At 47.6% G+C, this 18557-nt stretch overlaps 2 protein-coding genes across 7 annotated transcripts in view; one reads left to right on the top strand and one right to left on the bottom strand.

Annotated features, from left to right (window-relative positions):
* Window positions 1-65: 65 nt before the first annotated feature.
* Window positions 66-15635, top strand: GNPTG (N-acetylglucosamine-1-phosphate transferase subunit gamma). 4 transcript variants are annotated; one of them, XM_087449342.1, is made up of 11 exons: window positions 66-160; window positions 290-347; window positions 426-493; window positions 14113-14167; window positions 14236-14319; window positions 14401-14494; window positions 14578-14692; window positions 14776-14858; window positions 14941-15072; window positions 15160-15241; window positions 15331-15635. In XM_087449342.1, exons 1-11 carry the CDS (start codon window positions 91-93, stop codon window positions 15429-15431), a joined length of 942 nt encoding a protein of 313 aa, XP_087305468.1. In that variant the 5' UTR covers window positions 66-90; the 3' UTR covers window positions 15432-15635. The 4 variants fall into 4 exon arrangements, with proteins under 4 accessions (XP_087305468.1, XP_014649085.2, XP_087305467.1 ...); XM_014793599.2 differs by having other exon boundaries at window positions 15334-15635; XM_087449341.1 differs by having other exon boundaries at window positions 15160-15237; window positions 15334-15635.
* A 654-nt stretch (window positions 15636-16289) lies between these two features.
* The window catches only part of UNKL (unk like zinc finger), a 49482-nt gene continuing 47214 nt past the window's right edge, over window positions 16290-18557 (bottom strand). For all 3 annotated transcript variants that reach the window (XM_087449338.1, XM_014793597.2, XM_087449339.1), the window contains one exon: window positions 16290-18214. In XM_087449338.1, the coding sequence (XP_087305464.1) occupies window positions 18059-18214 (156 nt within the window). In that variant the 3' untranslated portion in view covers window positions 16290-18058. The remainder of the gene's footprint in view (window positions 18215-18557) is intronic.

Raw genomic sequence — 18557 nt, forward strand, 5'->3', positions numbered from 1 at the left:
GCCTGCGCCGGGAGCCACTTCCGGTTCCGGTGTTCGCTCACGTGACTGGCCGTCGCTCACGTGACCGCGCGCCGTGCCGGCGGCGGAGCGATGGCGGCGAGGCTTGTGCTCTTCCTGCAGCTGCTGTTGCTGCTGCTGCTGCTCGGGCCCCCGGCGCACGGTGAGCGTCCCGGCCGTCCGCGCCCCGCCCCGCCCCGCCCATCCCGGCCCCTGCGGCCCAGAGCCCCTCCCGACCCGTCCTCGCGCCCCGGGATGCCCGCCCGCCCTTCCTCACCGCCCGCTCCCGCAGGTCCCGCGCCCGCAGGCGCCGCCAAGATGAAGGTGGTGGAGGAGCCCAACACGTTCGGGTGAGCGGCCGCGGGGCGCGCGGGGCGGCCGAGGGCGGCCCGGGGCCCGCCTCCCCCTGACCCTACCGCCTCCCGCAGGCTCAACAACCCGTTTCTGCCGCAGACCAGTCGCCTCCAGCCCAAGAGGGATCCTTCACCCGTGTCTGGTGAGTGCGGGATCCTGGCCGCGGACCTGGTGGGGCTGGGAGGGAGCTGGCCTGGCTTCCCGACCGGGGTGTACCGGGTCAGCGACTGGGAACCTGCTCGAGGGGGGCCGGGGAGAGAAGGGCGGCCTCGGATGAGGGGCCCTGGAGGTTAGAGCCTGGAAGCTCGTGCGTTCGTTTGTCAGCCTTTTAAAATAATTTTTAAGTGCCAGATAATTTTTCAGGCCGTCTTTATACCAAGTTAAATAGTTGCCACCTAGCTCAGTCGTTTGTTTCTTTCTCTAGAAGTGATCTCTGTTAACAGTTTGCTAGTCTGTCTTTCCAGACCCTTTTTATGCTTTTACGTGCATAAGCATACAAGTAAAAAAGGTCTAGAAATTTGTGATCTTTGTCGCCTTTGTTTTAATAGTGTTAATACACAGATCTGCTGATTTGTAGTTGTCGCTCACTCTGTGTCTTGAAGTCTTCACGGTGGGGGATGTAGATCTTCATTCTTTTCACTGGATGCTTGGTAGATGGCTCTGCATTCCTTTATCGTGAAACATTGTGGTGTTTACAGTTTGGGCCCATTAGAAACAGTGCTGTGGAGAGCATCCCTCATACTGCCTCTTTCTGTGCCTGTGTGACTGGTTTCCTAAGGCAGGATCCCAGAAGTGGAATTGCTGGGTCATTAAATGAGTATTAAATATAACAAAAATCTAAGAATTTTTCTGTTGAATTCTGCTGTGTTAGGGTCTGTGCTGGGGATGCAGAAATGAACAAAACATACAGTGCTTGTCCTCGCTGAGCTCAAGGTCTAATGGGGGTTGGGGGGGGTAGGTAAAATGCGGAATGCTTGATGATGTCCAATGCTCTGTAGGTGTGGAAAGCAGAGAAGAGGGGAGGGGAGTGTGGTTTAGGGTGTCAGGAAAAGACTAGAGCGGTCTTCTGGTCAGAACCTGTAGGAGGAGGGAGGAAGGGATATGGATGTCTGGGGCCAGAGGAGCCGTGCCCAGGGAGTGGCCAGGTAAAGGCCTGAGCAAGGAGGCTGGGCATGGGGGCTGGGAGATGGTGAGGTCAGAGACAGAGGGGACAGGTGTGAGCTTTCACTCTCTGCAGATTGTTCCAGCTGTTTATCATGAAGAGTACTGAATAGGAAATGGGAGGTATGGGACAGTGACTAGCAGAGTCTCTGCCTCAGGACCACAGCTGACGTTTTGCATGCATGCTTCATCTTCCTCTGTTTTCATTCTGAAAAAAGCGAGCTTTCGTTTTCTGAGCCATTTGAAAGTTGGTTACAGACATCATGACACTTTATCCCTAAATACTTCCAGTATGGATCTCTCACCCAAGAAACTTTGCCAGAATTCTATAATACAACCATTCAGCATCCACATCCCCCAGTTGTCTCAAGAATGCCGTCTGCAGCTGTCCCACCCGCCCCACCCAGGGCTCAGTCAGGGGTCACACATGTGTGTGGTTAATTGTGTGTCTTTAGTCTAAATTTGGAACTGGTTTCTCCACCCCCGTCCCTGTTCAAAAAGTTTTTCATGACGTTGACTTTTGGAATAGTTCAGGTCAGTTGTCTTACAGGGTATTGGATGCCCTGGATTTGTCTGCTTCAGGACGTCATATAGCTTGTTCTGACATCCCCAGTATGTTCCATAAATGGGAAGATAGACCTGGAAGCTTGATCACAGTCAGGGTGAGCAGTTTGACACGAGTCCTTCATGGGGAGGCAGTGGACTTCCTACGGCATCATGTCGGGGCTACATTTGACTGCAGCCAAGCGCTGCCAGGGTCTGTCCATTGAGGAGGCGGGTCCAGCCTCTGCTCTCAGCACGCTGCCTGCCAGCCGCCCTTTGGCTCTGAGTGAGTGTGCTGTCTCCAGTGGCCTCCCACTGCAGGCTGATGGGGGTGGGAAGGTGCTGGTGTTCTACTTCTCCTATGTCTTCTGCATTTCTTAGCTGATGATCTCTGGTAAAGAAGAGCATTTTTTTCCCCTCCTTTCTCTCTCTCTTCTTTGTGAATATCATTATTGGCTCAAATTTAAACCGTATTTTTATTGAGACATGATTGACGCGTTCAGTTTGGTGAAGTCTGACAGTAGAGCACATCCATGCAATTGCCACCCAACACAAGATACAGAACATTTCCATCACCCAGAAGATTCCTGTGTGTCGCTTTCCAAATCCACCCCCCATCGCTTTCTGGTGTCTGTCACTATAGATTAGTCTTAGCTGTGCTCGGACTTCAGCTCAGTGGAGTCATTTAACACACACTCCTGTGTCTGGCTTCTTTCTGAGCGTCATGTTTTGGGGATTCATCTATGTTGTTGCGTGTTTCACTGGTTTTTTTCTATTGCTGAGTATATACAGAAACTATGAAATCTGTGTGTGGTCTGTAGTCTGGCGGATTGCATGGTGCCAATGTCAGTTTCCTAGTTTTGGTGATGTACTGACGTTACATAAGGTGTTGGCATGGGAGGAGGCTGTGTGATGGTATGTGGACCTCTCTGAGTTTTGCAACATCTTTTAAGTCTATAATTATTTCAAGATAAAAAGCATACCCACACCATACATGTATATGTATTTATGCTGGAGGAATAGATAAAATCCATGTGATTTTAAGTTTGCAATTGAAATGTAATATTACAGGATTTTTTTTATTTTCTACCGTTTCTTTTTCTCTAACACTGTAAAGGTGGGTTCCTTAATCACATAAATATATTTACTGGCTTTCTCCTATAATTCACATAAGATAGTTTCAGAATTATAGTAACAATATTACTGCTAACCATAAAAATGACTGAGTGAGGTTTGAGATTTTTTGCAGTTCATTTTAGAATGTGTCCAGCCAGGGTGGTGGTCCGAGCCCTGGGGCTGAAAGCTGACCCACCATTCCTTCTGTCTTCAATCTGACTTACAGTTCGGTGCATGTGTTTCTGCTAGTGCTCACTAGAAGTGCTTGCTATACGTATTTTTCAGTTTTTATTCTTCCTTAAATTTAAAAGTGTTTGTGTTGTGGATAATTTGAAGCGTGTGTGACAGTGGAGGAAGGGTGTGTGGAGGCCCAGGCAGCTCAGCCAGCTCCACCTCGCCCTGCCTCTCTCTGCCACTTGCTGCTTTGAAACATGTTGCTCACAGCTTACTTCATTTGTAAATATTTTGTGTCTTCTAAGGGCATAGCCACAGTATCATCGTCACACTTAAACAGGCAATAATTGCTGACAGATCAACAAAAATCCCCTCAGTGTTTTCGATTCCTCTGATCATCTCATACATTTTCATTTTTTATTATGAGGAAGATCAGCCCTGAGCTAACATTCGATGCCAATCGTCCTCTTTTTGCTTAGGAAGACTGGCCCTGGGGTAACATCCATGCCCATCTTCCTCTACTTTATGTGGGTCACCGCCACAGCATGGCTTGACAAGCAGTGCGTTGGTGCGCATCCGGGATCCGAACCGGCGAACCCCGGGCCGCTGAAGCGGAGTGCGTGCACTTAACCGCTGCGCCACCAGGCCAGCCCCTCATCTCATACATTTTTAATGGCTGAGTTTGTCGGAGTCAGCGTCTAAGGTCTCCGTGCTGCGTGTGCTTGGTCCCCTTGCATCTGCAGATCCTCCCTCTGTTGCCTTGCAGTTTATTTATTAAAGAAGCTGGGTCGTCTGTTTCCCACACTCTGGATTTTGTTCATTGCTTTCCCACAGGGTTTAACGTTTCTCCTTCATCTGTCAGCTGGAATAAAGGCACTTCTGTTTTTTCCTTTCCAGCCTGTGTGCCTTTTCTGTCTTTTTCTTGCCTGCTGCACTGGCCAGGCCTCCTGTGTTGAAGAGGAGTGGGGAGAGCAGGCATCCCTACTTTGCTCTCATCCAGTGTCCCACCTCAGTCGGCTCAGGGGTCGCCTGAGGGTTGTCTGTCTGGCCCTTGTTGGGAGAGCAAGGTCCGTGTTCCTGGGTGCTAAGTTTGTACCGTGAGTGGGTGCTGGATTCTGACAGATGCTTTTTCTGCACCTGTTGAGATGCTCATAGGGTTTTTCTTTTTCAGGCTGTTTATATTAGCAGATAGCATTGGTTTTTGAATGTTGAGCCAAGGCTGTATTCTTGGACTAAACCCCACTTGGTCATGAGTAATACATATATATTTTATATATTCCTGGATTTAAAGATTTTTATTTATTTATTTTTCCCCCCAAAGCCCCAGTAGATAGTTGTATGTCATGGCTGCATGTCCTTCTAGTTGCTGTACGTGTGACGCGGCCTCAGCATGGCCGGAGAAGCGGTGCGTCAGTGCGCGCCCAGGATCCCGGGATCCGAACCCGGGCCGCCAGCAGCGGAGCGCGCGCACCCAACCGCTAAGCCACGGGGCCGGCCCAATATATTCCTGGATTTAATGTGCTAATTTTTTATTAACTTTTTTCATTTCTAGAATTTCTTCTGTTTTTTTTTTCTAATTTCTGTTTATCTGCTGAGATTTCCTGTCTGTTCCCTCATTATATTTACTTTACGCCCTTGAACATAGTTGTAATAGCTGCTTTAAAATCCTTTTCTACTTCCAGTGTCTGTGCTGTGTGAGGTTGATCTCCAGTGGCTACGTCTTCTCTCGGGGTTGGGTCACACTGGCCTGCTCTGTCATCTCTCTGATCACATTCTCCGTGAGGGCTCTGTCGTCCTCTGCAGAGTGGCGTTTGTTCAGGCAGTTGGCTCAGCTGAACTCACATGCTGACTGCCTGGGGTGGGGGCAGCCCCGTCCCTGCTGGCTCTTTCGCACCCTCTCTGGCGGCATGTCTTCCCCAGGCGAGTGTGTGCAGGGCTCAGCAGGGGTCCCCATGGAGTTCATTGCAGAGTTTGGGGACCTCCCATGGCACACTCCTTTGTGATATTTCCCCCAGTCTTCCAGCTGCAGGATCATCTCCCCTCTGTCCCCGTTCCTCGGCCAGTGGGACTGGGGTGGGTTCTGTCTAGTCTTAGCCACCTATGGTGCCAGCAGGGGCCTGCTCTTAGGCGGAAGCCACACATACAGGGAAGTTGGTGCTGTTCTGTCCTCCAGGCAGTGGCCCCTCCACTCCCGTCCCCGCTCCGTCAGGCATCCAGACATCAGGTGTGCAGACGTGTGCTCCAGGGGTATCCTTCCTGCCTGAGCAGGCTGGTCTGATGTCGGCTGACGTGGCTCCTGACATCATTCAGTCATTTGCTTTGTTCCCAGTATACGCATAATGGTTTCAGAACTGGGATATGGCATTACTACTGTTAAAACTCATTCAAGGGGCCGGCCCGGTGGCGCAAGCGGTTAAGTGTGCACACTCCGCTGCGGCGGCCCAGGGTTCGCCGGTTCAGATCCCAGGCACACACTGACGCACTACTTGGCAAGCCATGCTGTGGCAGCGTCCCATATAAAGTGGAGGAAGATCTGCATGGATGTTAGCCCATGGCCAGTCTTCCTCAGCAAAAAAAAAAAAAAAAAAAAAAAAGAGGAGGATTGGCACATGTTAGCTCAGGGCTGATCTTCCTCACCAAAAAAAAAAAAAAAACTCATTCAAGTGCATGTTCTTAAATTGCTAAGAATGATTCTTTTCCCTGTGAGGTGCTGTGACTGTGCATTCGGTTCACTTGCTTTGATTTCAGCTGTAGGGACTTACATTGACCTTTTAATTTTACCTTTGAACATGTAAAGCCATTCACATGGTTCACACGTGAAGCTGTAGAGACAGGGATGCTCAGAGCTCTCCTTCCTCCTGTCTGTTCCGCTGTGCTCCCTGTGAGGGGCCCTCTGTTGTTTTTATTGAGGTGTAATTGACACATAACATTACATTAGTTTCAGATGTTCAACATAATGATTCAATATTTGTGTATATTGTGAAATGATCACCACAATAAGTCTAGTTAACATGATACCTCACATAGTTACAAAAAAATTTTTTTTCCTCTGATGAGGACTTTGAAGATCTCTTCTTTTAACAAGTTTCAAAGATACAATACAGTATTATTAACTGTAGTCACCATGCGGTACCTCACACCCCAGGACTTATTTGTAATTGGAAGTTGATGCCTTTGACCTCCTTCATCCACGTCATTGTCCCCCGCATCCCCCGTCTCTGGCAACCACCAATCTGTTCTCTGTATCTGTGAGCTTAGTTGTTTTGTTTTTTAAAACTCCATATATAAGTGAAATCATATAGTATTTATCTTTGTCTGATTTCACTTAGTATAATATTCTTAAGGTCCATCTATGTTGTCCCAAATAGCAAGATGTCATTTTTTTAATGGCGGAATAATATTCCATTGTGTGTGTCTGTGTGTGTGTGTATACACCACAATTTCTTTATCCATTCTTCTTTGGAGAAATGTCTATTCAGATCCTGTGCCCATTTTTTAATCAAATTGTTTTTTTGCTATTGAGTTACATGAGTTGTTTATATATTTTTGATATTAACCCCTAATCACATAGATGATTTACACATATTTTCTCCCATTCAGTAGGTTGCCATTTCATTTTGTGGATGGTTTCTTCGCTGTGCAGAAGCTTTTCAGTGATGTGGTCCCACTTGTTGATTTTTGCTTTTGTTACCTTTGCTTTTGGAGCCAAATCCAAAAAATCATTGCCAAGACTGTCCAAGAGTGTGCTGCCTATGTTTTCTTGCAGGGTTTTATGGTTTCAGGCCTTACATTCAAGTCTTTAATCCATTTTGAATTGATTTTTGTGTTTGGTGTAAGATAGTGTCCAGTTTCATTCTTTGGCATGTGTCTGTCCAGTTTTCCCAACACCGTTTATTGAAGACACTGTCCTTTCCCCATTGTATGCTCTTGCCTCCTTTGTCGTAAATTAACTGGCCATATATGTGTGGGTTCATTTCTGGGCTCTCTATTCTGTCCCATTGGTCTACGTGTCTGTTTTTAATGCCAGTACCAAACTGTTTTGATTCTGTTTGCGGTTATTTTATGATTTAGCCTTCTGGTGTTTCTTTTTGTAAGTGTAAGAAGATATGAATTCCCCCCTTTTATTGTGGCAAAACATACATAAAACTTACCGTTTTAATCATTTTTAGATGTCCAGTTCAGAGGCATTGAGCACATTCACATTGTTGTCTGACCATCGCCACCATCTGTCTCCAGAACTCTATTCATCTTCCCAAACTGAACCTCTGTCCCCATGAAACAGTAACTCCCCACCCCCACCCCAGCCCCTGGCACCCACCTTTCTACTTTCTATCTCTAAGAGTTTGACTACTCTAGATAGATGCTGTGGTCTGAATGTGTCCCCCCAAAATTCATATTGAAATCCTAAATGACTGTATTAGGAGGTGGGGTCTTCGGGAGGTGCTTACGTCGTGAGGTGGAGCCCTGGAGAATGGGATTAGCCCCTTAGGAGGAGGCTCCAGAGAGCTGCCCAGCCCCTTCCCCTGGGTGAGGACACAGTGAGACGGTGCCTTCTGTGAGCCAGGACTCAGCCTTGCTGGTGCCCAGACCTTGGCCTTCCAGCCTCCAGAACAGTGAGAAATAAATTGCTGTAGTTTATAAACTATCCAGTCTGCAGTATTTTGTTATAGCAGCTTGAATGGACTGAGACAGTACCTTCTATAAGTGGAATTATGTAATATTTCTCCTTTTGTGACTGGTTGCATTTATTTTTATTTTTTTAAATATTTATTTATTTAGTGTGTGTGTGCTGTGCGTGCGTGCGCACACGCACGAGGAAGATCAGCCCTGAGCTAACATCCATGCCAATCCTCCTCTTTTTTTTGCTGAGGGAAGACTGGCCCTGGGCTAACATCCGTGCCCATCTTCCTCCACTTTATATGGGACGCCACCACAGCATGGCCTGACAAGCGGTGCGTCGGTGCGCGCCCGGGATCCGAATCCTGGGCCACCAGCAGCGGAGCGCATGCACTTAACCGCTACGCCACGGGGCCGGCCCCAAGTCTGGTTGCACTTAGCATAATGTCTTGAAGGTTCATCCATGTTGTAGCATGTGTCAGAATTTCCTTCCTTTTTAAGGCTGAATAACACTCCATTGTTCATACGTATATTTTATCTATTCATCTGGTGACAGATGCTCGGGCTGTTTCCACCTTCTGGCTACTGTGAATAATGCTGCTGTGAATGTGGATGTCCAGTATCTGTCTGAGTCCCCACTTTCAATTCCTTTTTGATATATACTCAGGAGCCATTGTGCCTAATTATATAATTTTATATTTAACTTTTTGAGGAACTGCCAGACTGTTTTCAACAGTGGCTGCACCATTTTACAGTCCCACCAGCAGTACACAAGGGTTCCAGTTTCTCCATGTCCTCAGCAACAATTGTTATTTTCTGTTTTTTGATAATGACCATCCTAATGGGCGTGAGGCAATATCTCAGTGATATGAGCATCTTTTCATGCGCGTATGGCTGTTTGCTATGGCTTCTCCAGTGAAATGTCATTCAGTCCTTTGTCCGTCTTTTAATCGGGCTGTTTGGGTTTTTCTGTTGTTATAGGAGTTCTTTGTACATTCCGGATATTACCCTTCTTATATACATGATTTGAAAATATTTTCGCTTTCTGTGGGTTGTCTTTTCACTCTGTTGACAGTGTCCTTTGAGGCACAAGTTTCCCATGTTGACAAAGCCCAATTAGTCTTTTTCCTTTTGGTGCCTGCGCCTTTGGTGTCATATCCAGGAAATCGTCGCCACAGCCAACGTCGTGAAGACTTTCCCGTTGTTTTCTAGTGAGAGTCTTGTAGTCTTAGCCTCTGTTCTGCTTTGAGCTGATTTATGTGTACGGTGCAGCGTAGGGGGCCAGCTTCATTCTCCTGCGTGTGGAGGTCCGGTTTCCCAGCACCGTTGATTGAAGGCTGTCCTTCCCCCACTAGATGGCCTTGGCCCCCTTGTCAGATCGTTTGAATATGTATTCAAGTCTTTATTTCTGGCTGTCTATTCTGTTCCATTGGCCTATAGGTCTGTCTTTATGCCAGTACTACACTGGTTAAATTACTGTAGCTTTGAAGTAAGTTTTGAAATCAGCAAGTGCAAGTCTTTCCACTTTGTTATTTTTCAAGATAGTTTTGGCTATTTGGTCCTTTGAGAATCCATTTTATTTTTTAGATGGGTTTTTCTATTTTTGCAAAAAATGTCATTGGGATTTTGGTATGGATTGCATTGAACCATCACTTTAGATAGTTTTGACTTATTAATATGAAATTTTCTAATCCATCAACATAGGGTATCTTTCCAATTATTTATATGTTTTTAATTTCTTTCAACAATATCTTATAGTTTTCAGTGTACAAGTGTTTTGCCTCCTTGGTTTTTATTCCTAAATATTGTTTTCTTTTTGATGCTATTGTAAATGGAATTCTTTTCTTAAATTTCCTTTTTGGAGTGTATAGAAACACAACTAGTTTTTGAGCGTCAATTTTGTATCCTGCAGCTTTGCTGAATTTGTTAGCTCTAACAGATTTTTGTGGAATCTTTAGGGTTTTCTACATATATGATCATGTCATCTGCAGACATGATAGTATAATTTTACTTAATCCTTTCCAACGTGGATGCCTTTTCTTTCTTTTTTTTGCCTAATTCCTCTGGCTAGAGCTTCCAGTGGGATGATGAACAGTGACTGGCAGTGCTGAGAGCATGTGTCCTGGTCCTGATCTTGGCAGGAAGCTCTCAGCACTCAGCATGGCGTCAGCTGTGGGTATGTGCAGATGCCCTTTATTGTGTTGACCAAGTTTCTTTCTAGTCCTCCTTTGTTGAGTGTTTTTACCAGGAAAGGGTGTTGAATTTTGTCAAGTGCTTTTTTCTGCATCAATTGAGGTGATCGTGTGTTTTTCTTCCCCCTTCCTTCAGTTAATGGGGTGTATTACATTGGTCCATTTTTGTATTTTGAACCATCCTTACATTCCAGGAATAAACCCCACTTGGTCCTGGTGAAGAATCTCTTTAATGTGCTATTGAATTCAGCTTGCTAGCATTTTGTGGAGGATTTTTGCATTAATGCTCATAAGGGACATTGGTCTGTAGTTTTCTTGTGGCCTTTTTGGCTTTGGTATCAGGGTGATGCTGGCCTCAGAAGGAGTCAGGAAGTGTTCCCCCTCTTCAGTTTGTTTTAGAAGACTTTGAGAAGGGTTGGTTGGTTGTGTGTTTCTAGGAATTTGTCCATTTCATCTAGGTTCTCAGTTTGTTGGTACATAGTTCATAGTATTCTCTCATAACCCTTTTTATTTCTGTAAAATTGGTAGTAATGTCCCCACGTTCATTTCTGATTCTAGTAATTTGAGTCTTTTTTTCCTAGTCCATTTAGCTAAAGCCTTGTCAGTTTTGTTGATCTTTTCAAAAAACCAGCTTTGGTTTTACCAGTTTTTCTTGGTCTCTGCTTAGCCTTTATTATTTTCTTCCTTCTGCTAGCTCTGGGTTTAGGTTGCTCTTCATTTTCCAGCTCCTTACAGTGTGAAAGTTAGGTTGATTTGAGATCTTATTTTGAGTGTGTTTACAGCTGTACATTCCCTCTTAGCACAGCTTCCACTGTGTCCCAGATAAGTTTTGGTACCTTATATTTTTGTTTTTCTCTCAAATATTTTCTAAATTCTCTTGTGATTTTGGCCTAGTAATTAAGTGAATTAATTAAATTCACTTTCACTTCTGTTTGTGTGTGTGTGAGGAAGACTGGCCCTGAGCTAACATCCATTGCCAATCCTCCTCTTTTTGCTGAGGAATATTGGCCCTGGGCTAACATCCATGCCCATCTTCCTCTACTTTATGTGGGACGCCGCCACAGCATGGCTTCACAAGCAGTGCAGCGGTCCACGCCCAGGATCCGAACCTGCCAACCCCAGGCTGCTGAAGCAGAGCGCAAGTAATTAACCACTACACCACCAGGCCAGCTGCTGCTTCTGCTATTTATTTCTGGTTTCATTCCATTGTGATCAGAAAAGAAACTGTATGATTTCAATCTTTTTCAGATTATTAAGAACTAGTTTTGTTGCCTAACATATGGTCTGTCCTGGAGAATGTTCCATGTGCACTTGAAAAAAATGTATATTCTGCTGTGGGGTGGAGTCTGCTAGTCTGCTAGGTCCAGCTGGTTTATAGGTTTCCTTAGAAGTGGGGTATTGAAGTGTCCAGGTACTGTAGAATTGTAGAACTATTTCTCCCTTCAGTTCTCTCAGTGTTGCTTCATATATTTTTGAGCTCTGATATTGGGTGCACATGTTTATAATGGTTGTGACAGTCTATTTTTGGTGTGCACTAGTGTAGCCGCCCCAGCTCTTTGGTTATAATGTGCATGGCATATCTTTCTCCATCCTCTCACTTTCAGCCTGGTTGTGTCTTTACAACTACAGTGAGTCTCTTATAGGCAGTATACAGTTGGATCGTGTTTTCTTATCCATTCAGCCAGTCTGTGCCTTTTGCATGGAGAGTTTAATCCACTTACATTTACGTAAGTATTGATAAGCAAGGACTTACAGGAAACACACAGCAGAAGCACGTCTTGTCGCTGGTTTGTCCCTGTTTCCTCCATTACTTTGTGTTGATATTTTCTGGGTGACATGTTTTGATTTCCTTTTCCTTTGTGTACATTCTACATAGCTATGTTCTCTGTGCTTACCATGGGGATTACATAACATCCTGAAGTTATTCAAGTCTAATTTGAATTTATGCCAGCTTTACTTCAGTCACATGCAAAAACTGTTCTCATACAGCTCCGTGCTCCCAGCATTACTGCTTTCACAGATTATGTCTTTAAAGTCAGGTACCTGCTAACACAGATTTAGAATTATTTCTTATGCACCTGTCTTAAATCCTGTAGATTTACAAATCAAGATTACAGTGGTGCTGGCTGTGATTTGCCCATGTATTTACCTTCACTGGAGCCTCTTATAGCCCTTTCATGTCAACTTGAAGGACTCGCGTCAGCATCTCTTGTAGGGCAAGTCTGTTAACAAACTTCCTCAGCTTTTGTTTTTCTAGGAGTGTCTTAATTTCACCCGTGTTTTTGAGGATAGTCTTCTTGGATGTGGAATCTTCTTTCTTTCATCTCACATCATCCCACTGCTTTCTGGCCTCCAAGGTTTCTGCAGAGAAGTCAGCTGGGAATCTTACTGAGGATCCCTTGACGTGACGAGTCACTACTTGCTTTTAGGACTTGGTTTATGACATTTTTCTTATGAGTCTTGGTGTGGGTCTGAGTTATCACACTTGGAGTCCAGTGAGCTTCTTGGATTTGTAGGTTCATGTCTTGTATCAGATTGGGAAGTTTCTGACAATCATTTCCTCACATCATCTCTCTGCCCCTTTCTCTCTCTCCTCCTTCTGAGACGCCCATAATGTGGCCCCCAGGTCCCTCAGGCTGTGATCACTGCTGCTGCTTCTGTCTGCTCATATCTCTTGAACCCCTCTTGTGAACCCTCCATTTCAGTTGTTGTATTTTTTAGCTCCGCAATTTCTTTTTGGTTCCTTTCTATAACTTTTCTCTTTGCCCGCATTGTTTTCCTGATGTCTTTTAGTTCTCTGTGTTTCCTTTGGCTCTGTGAGCACAGTGAAGACAGTTGTTTTAAAAGTCTTGACTATGTCCAGTGTCTGGGCTTCTCCTAAGATTCTGTTAGTTTTTTCCTTTGAACAAGCCATGTTTTCCTGTTTGTGTGTCTTGTGATTTTTTGTTGTTGTTGTTGAAAAACTGGGCCTTTGAGAAAACAGACACCTCTGCCAGTCTTTGCTGACTGGCTCTGTGCTGGGGCCGTCCTTCACCACTTATCTGGGCGTCTGCTGAGCCTAGGGAACAGCCTGAGGTGCATCTTGCCTGGCATTCTCAATTCTGTGTCCACGGCTGCTCTTGAATGTTTTCATTTCCCAGAGTCTCACCCCAGCCCGTCTCACTTTGGGGCCTTAGATGGTCTGTTGTGTGTCCACCCATAATCTCTCAGCCCAGACTTCTGCGAGTTTCTAGGCCTCCTGCAGCTTCTATGAGCAGTGCCCACTTTTCCCACCTGAGAACATAAGTTAGGCAGAATGGAGTCCAGTCCTCCCAGCAGCCAGGTTGCCACGTTGCAGCTAAGGCCGGCTGCCTCCTGACTATGCTGGGAGTGGTGGCACACGGCAGGGGAACGTCCCCCAGAACTCGTCCCACCAGCTTGAAGGTGGCTTTCTGTGGCTTGTTTTTTACTTGGTTGCTGTCAGCCTGTTTTCCAGAACTCCTGTAGGGTCAGTTCAGCCAGTTCCAGGTTGCCCTTTCGATGCTTTCACAGGGACACAGGCCTGGAGCTTCCTAGCCTGGCGTTCTGCTGACATCACTCAAGCTCTCGTGCTCCATTTTTTAAAGTTTTTTTTTTTTTAAAGATTTTATTTATTCCCCCCCCCCCCCCAAAGCCCCAGTAGATAGTTGTATGTCATAGCTGCACATCCTTCCAGTTGCTGTATGTGGGACACGGCCTTAGCATAGCCGGAGAAGCGGTGCGTCAGTGCGCGCCTGGGATCCGAACCCGGGCTGCCAGCAGCGGAGCACGCACACTTAACTGCTAAGCCAAGCCACGGGGCCGGCCCTGATTTTTTAAACTAACCTGACTTTTTCCTAAATGGCTTATAATTTTGTTGGTTGTCATTTTTTTCTGCCCAGTCTGCATTCCCGCACACGTGCTCTTTGCGCTGGACTCAGCGTGGCGCACTCTCTTCTAGGGCCTGCACATCTCCTTAGACTTGCTGGCAAGTGCTTCAGCCTGGTGGAGTCCACGTGAGTGAGGGTAGGGGCTGGCGTGGGTGGGGGCTGGGACCCCCCCCTGACGGCGGTTGTGCCCCCAGGTACAAGTATGAGTTCTGCCCGTTCCACAACGTGACCCAGCATGAGCAGACCTTCCGCTGGAACGCATACAGCGGGATCCTTGGGTGAGCTGGGGGACGGGCAGGTGGCTACAGGCTCCTGGGGTGGGGCCCTCCCCCTGCCTCATGTGCTCTGTTCCTCTCCAGAATCTGGCATGAGTGGGAAATTGCCAACAACACCTTCAGGGGCATGTGGATGAGGGACGGCGACTCCTGCCACTCCCGGAGCCGGCAGAGCAAGGTGGGGCCGTGCGAGAGGGGGCCTAGAAAGGATGGGGCCCCAGCTTCCCCCACCACCTACCACCCACCAAGGTTTCCCCCCAGGTGGAGCTTACCTGTGGAAAAAGCAACCGACTGGCCCACGTGTTTGAGCCGAGCACCTGTGTCTACGCGCTAACATTTGAGACTCCCCTTGTCTGCCACCCCCACTCCTTGTTAGGTAGGACGCTGACGCCAGCTGGGGTGGGGCTGGGGGGTGGGGCAGAGGGGCTCAGCTAAGTCCCGTCTCTGTTGGATTCCTAGTGTACCCGGCCCTGCCCACGGCCCTGCAGCAGAGATGGGACCAGGTGGAGCAGGACCTGGCTGATGAGCTGATCACATCCCAGGTGAGGTGCTGGGCAGGCACCCCCTTGGCTGGGGGCAGTGCAGCCAGGAGCTGGGTGTGCCCTCTTCTTCCTTGACCTTCAGGGCTATGAGAAATTGCTCAGGACACTTTTTGAGGATGCTGGCTACTTAAAGACCCCAGAAGAAAGTGAATCCGCACAGCAGGAAGGAGGGGCTAAGGGCCTGGTGTTTGAGACCTTAGAGAACTGCAATAAGGTACAGATGTGGGCAGGGGTCTCCCTGGACACAAGACATCCTCCCACCGAGGGGCCCGACTTTTCCCTTTTAACTTTTCTCTTCTAGGCACATAAAGAACTGTCAAAGGAGATTAAAAGGCTGAAAAGTGTGCTGACCCAGCATGGCATCCCCTACATGAAGCCTGTAGGTGAGCCATGTCTGGGTGAAGGGGCCAGGCCCAACTGGGGACCTGCTCCCTGTGGGCCAGGTCCTGACCTGCTGCCTCCTGGTGTTCAGTAGAAACTTCCAGCTCTGAGCACTTGGGCGCCAGGACACCCACAGACAGGACAGCAGAGCAGCTACGAGGCGACCCAGGACTGCGTGGGAATACCTTGTGACCTGGGACGGGGCTGGAGGACAGACCCAGACTGTGGCGTCCTGTAGCAGGAAGGGGAACCAGGCCGGGACCACGGTGCCGAGGGAGGTCTCGGGCAAGCACACTACAGCCAGAGGATGCGCTTCCTCTGTGCCTTCCGGGCCAGGTCGCTCGCAGGGTTGTGCTCAAAGATGTAGACAAAATAAAGATTCAGAGTTTTAATTAATTCCCATACTGATAAAAATAATTCCATGAATTCTGTAAACCATTGCATAATTGCTATAGTGTAAAAAAACTTGTGTTAACAACTTGAAACAATTCACTACAAGTAAATGACTATGCATCATAAATACTACCTTCTGGGTTAAACTCCATCCCAATAACATTCTCATCTAAGTACTCAAAACAAATATATAGATTGGGGCTTCCATAAATTAATCCACATGAAGCGTCCACACTGAGTTGGTCTTCTGCTGACCACCTACACGAACAGCCTGACAGCATCACTGCTAGGATCGAACACGAGAGCCGAGGGGCCACAGCAGCACCACACCCAGCAATCCCTTGGTCACCCGCGTGTGGGATGGTGAAACCCCGAGACGCCTAGCATGGCCCCAGCTCGGCCTGGGAGGCCTGCACAGGGTGGCTGCCACAGAAGGCCAGGGCCCCCCCACAAGCACCCCCCCCACCCCGGTACCCCAGGCGTTCCATCCACTCAGGGTGGTTCTTTGGTCTTCCCCACCAAACATCTGTCCTTGGAGCCATCCCGATCCCAGGAGCGCGAGCACCTGGGATGCGCCTCCAGCCTGGGCACCCCGTGAGCACAGCACCTCCCATCTCCCCAACTCCACAGAAAGAACTGACCAGCGTAGCTTATAAATAGACCTAAACCTTAATTGTTTATAATTTGAAAATGTCTAGGCTAGATATCAATGATAAACATTGTCCTGGTTCCCAAAAAAGACCAAAGGCCTGAAATGGGAAACAAGTGCATAAATATTAATAAAAATAAGGGATTTTAAACAGTGATAACAGTAGCACAAAATATACGTAATTTCTAAGAGCTAATAAATCACTAGAATTAGAAACAAAGTAGATTTGCTAAAACCAGGTCGGTAATTACCGTTAGTAGCGGACTAGCTGCGGAATGTCATGGATCCACCTTGAAATGACAGAACTGTTCTATCAGTTTGTCTGACGTTAAAAAATGTTTTAAACCTCTTACTATAGTGAATACATTCTAATTTGGTCACTGATAAAAATTTTTACTTAGTCATTTTGCACTTTAAAAAACGCTATTAAAAGTCTTTGGCAAAGCCACAAGTGGGGAGAAATGCGTGTTTACTTCCAATGGCAGAGTCTGGAAAGGTTTTCTTACAGCAGTCCACATCTGCTTCTCGGAGAGCAAAGTTTAAGTCAACTACAGACGTCTTTTACTTCTTCCCAGATTTCTAGGAAAAATGACCAATGCAGACCCGAGAAGATTTCAAGTTAGAACTAAAATCAGACCCTCTCTCAGCAGCATTTCTGCTGTACCCTGAAGCCAGGCTGCCACTCAGGGTAGAGGGACCTGCGGCAGAGCCCGGTCCCTGGGGCAGCCTCCCCCCCGCAGAGCAACCTGTGGTCACGGGAATTACTGATGACAACTGGACGCACAGACCAGGTGACAGTGTCAGCTGGAAGTGTTGCCTGGAGTCTAGACCACCCCACAGCTTGGCGAGCCAGTCCCAGGTGGTGGGAGTCCCTATGGTCCCAGGTGTGGGGAGTGACATCACCCATGGGGGAGCCAGGAGGCCCACCAGTCAGCTCTGAGAAGGTGGAGAGCATAGCTGCCCATTCCAGATGCTAGGACACGGCTCTATAGAAGTAATGTAGAGGACCCCCCCAGTCGGGGCCCCTCTGCTGCACTTTTCACTAGGACCCAATTCTTACAGAGTTTCAAGGGAGGAAATAAAACCCAATGAACCGTTTCCTTCACTTCGGCAAGGCACAGGCACTTAGACAAAGTGGCCAAGGGTCATGTGACGTGTGATTGAGCATTCAGCGTCACTTTACAATGGTGGAATATAAAACTCCAGTTAATGTGCGCATGCACATGTTTAGGAAGAGTTCCTTTCCTAAAATTAAAAACATCTAAATGTATATGTGTCTTTCAATAATCATTCTGCTATAAATACTATTTGCACTTAATTTGAAAACTGTAAAAATCCTAGGCATTTCTTACTACTAGATAAATGCTCATTGCATAAGTACTAACTTCAGAATATGAAATCTAATATATTTACCATACTATGAATTAATAAACTGATATGAAATATTTTAAGTTCACAGTACACATATAAAGCTTCATATTATCGCATATTAAAAAAAACATGAACCTAGAAAGCAGCTTATAGCAACTCATCACATCTATCTAAGTTCCTTGGTTTACAAAGTGCTGTTTGGGGACCTGAACTCCCAGGGATCTGGTCACAGTAGTGTCAGGACCGCAAACCCCGCATGACGACCAGGCCCAGGACGCTGGGCCCCAGAAGGTTCTGTGGGTTTGCCTTTAAGGTTTGGGAGAATACCATGAAACCATGGGCAGGCTACTCAGGGCCCGGGCCCCGCCGTTGGTGGCACCAGGAAATGAGCGAAGACGTGGCGCTGTCACCATGGGAGGGGCTGGCCCTCGCAGTAGGGGCACTCAGGTGCGCTGGCTGCACACGGCTCACAGAGCACGCGGTGCTGGCAGGGCCGCAGGACAGCGCCGCGGGCCCGCTCCCCGCACACCACGCACTGCTGGGCCCGGAGCTGGAAGATCACCTGCGAGGAGAGACAATGCAGTAGGCAGGGGCCTCCCCACCACCATCGGCTGCCCACAGAAGCAAAGCCCAGGGGCCCAGGGTCTGGCAGAGAAGCGGGGGGCATGTAAGGATGACAGAGCCCCTGCTACAGGTGCAGGCTCAGGGAGACGGGCAGGGCAGGAACGAAGAGACGGGGTGGGAGACGCTTCACGTCAGACCCTGGGGCGGAGGACTGGCGCCGGGGCGGAGCCGGGGGCAAGGAGCAGTCATGCAGGTGGCCACAGGGAAGGGCCAGGCCGGGATGGAGGCCCACGACCTGCAGCTGGTGGGCATCAGGATTTGAGCTTATTGGGACCCCGACT

This window comes from Ceratotherium simum, chromosome 26, assembly GCF_057802395.1.
Source record: "Ceratotherium simum simum isolate JZ-2026a chromosome 26, ASM5780239v1, whole genome shotgun sequence".
Lineage (NCBI taxonomy): Eukaryota > Metazoa > Chordata > Mammalia > Perissodactyla > Rhinocerotidae > Ceratotherium > Ceratotherium simum.

Bases quoted from the DNA above. Each gene is read 5' to 3' on its own strand.
- GNPTG (XM_087449341.1), top strand. From the start codon at position 91: ATGGCGGCGAGGCTTGTGCTCTTCCTGCAGCTGCTGTTGCTGCTGCTG. The intron at 14,693-14,775 runs GTAGGACGCTGA...TTGGATTCCTAG, and splicing joins CCACCCCCACTCCTTGTTAG to TGTACCCGGCCCTGCCCACG. The intron at 15,238-15,333 runs GTAGGTGAGCCA...GGTGTTCAGTAG, and splicing joins GCATCCCCTACATGAAGCCT to AAACTTCCAGCTCTGAGCAC.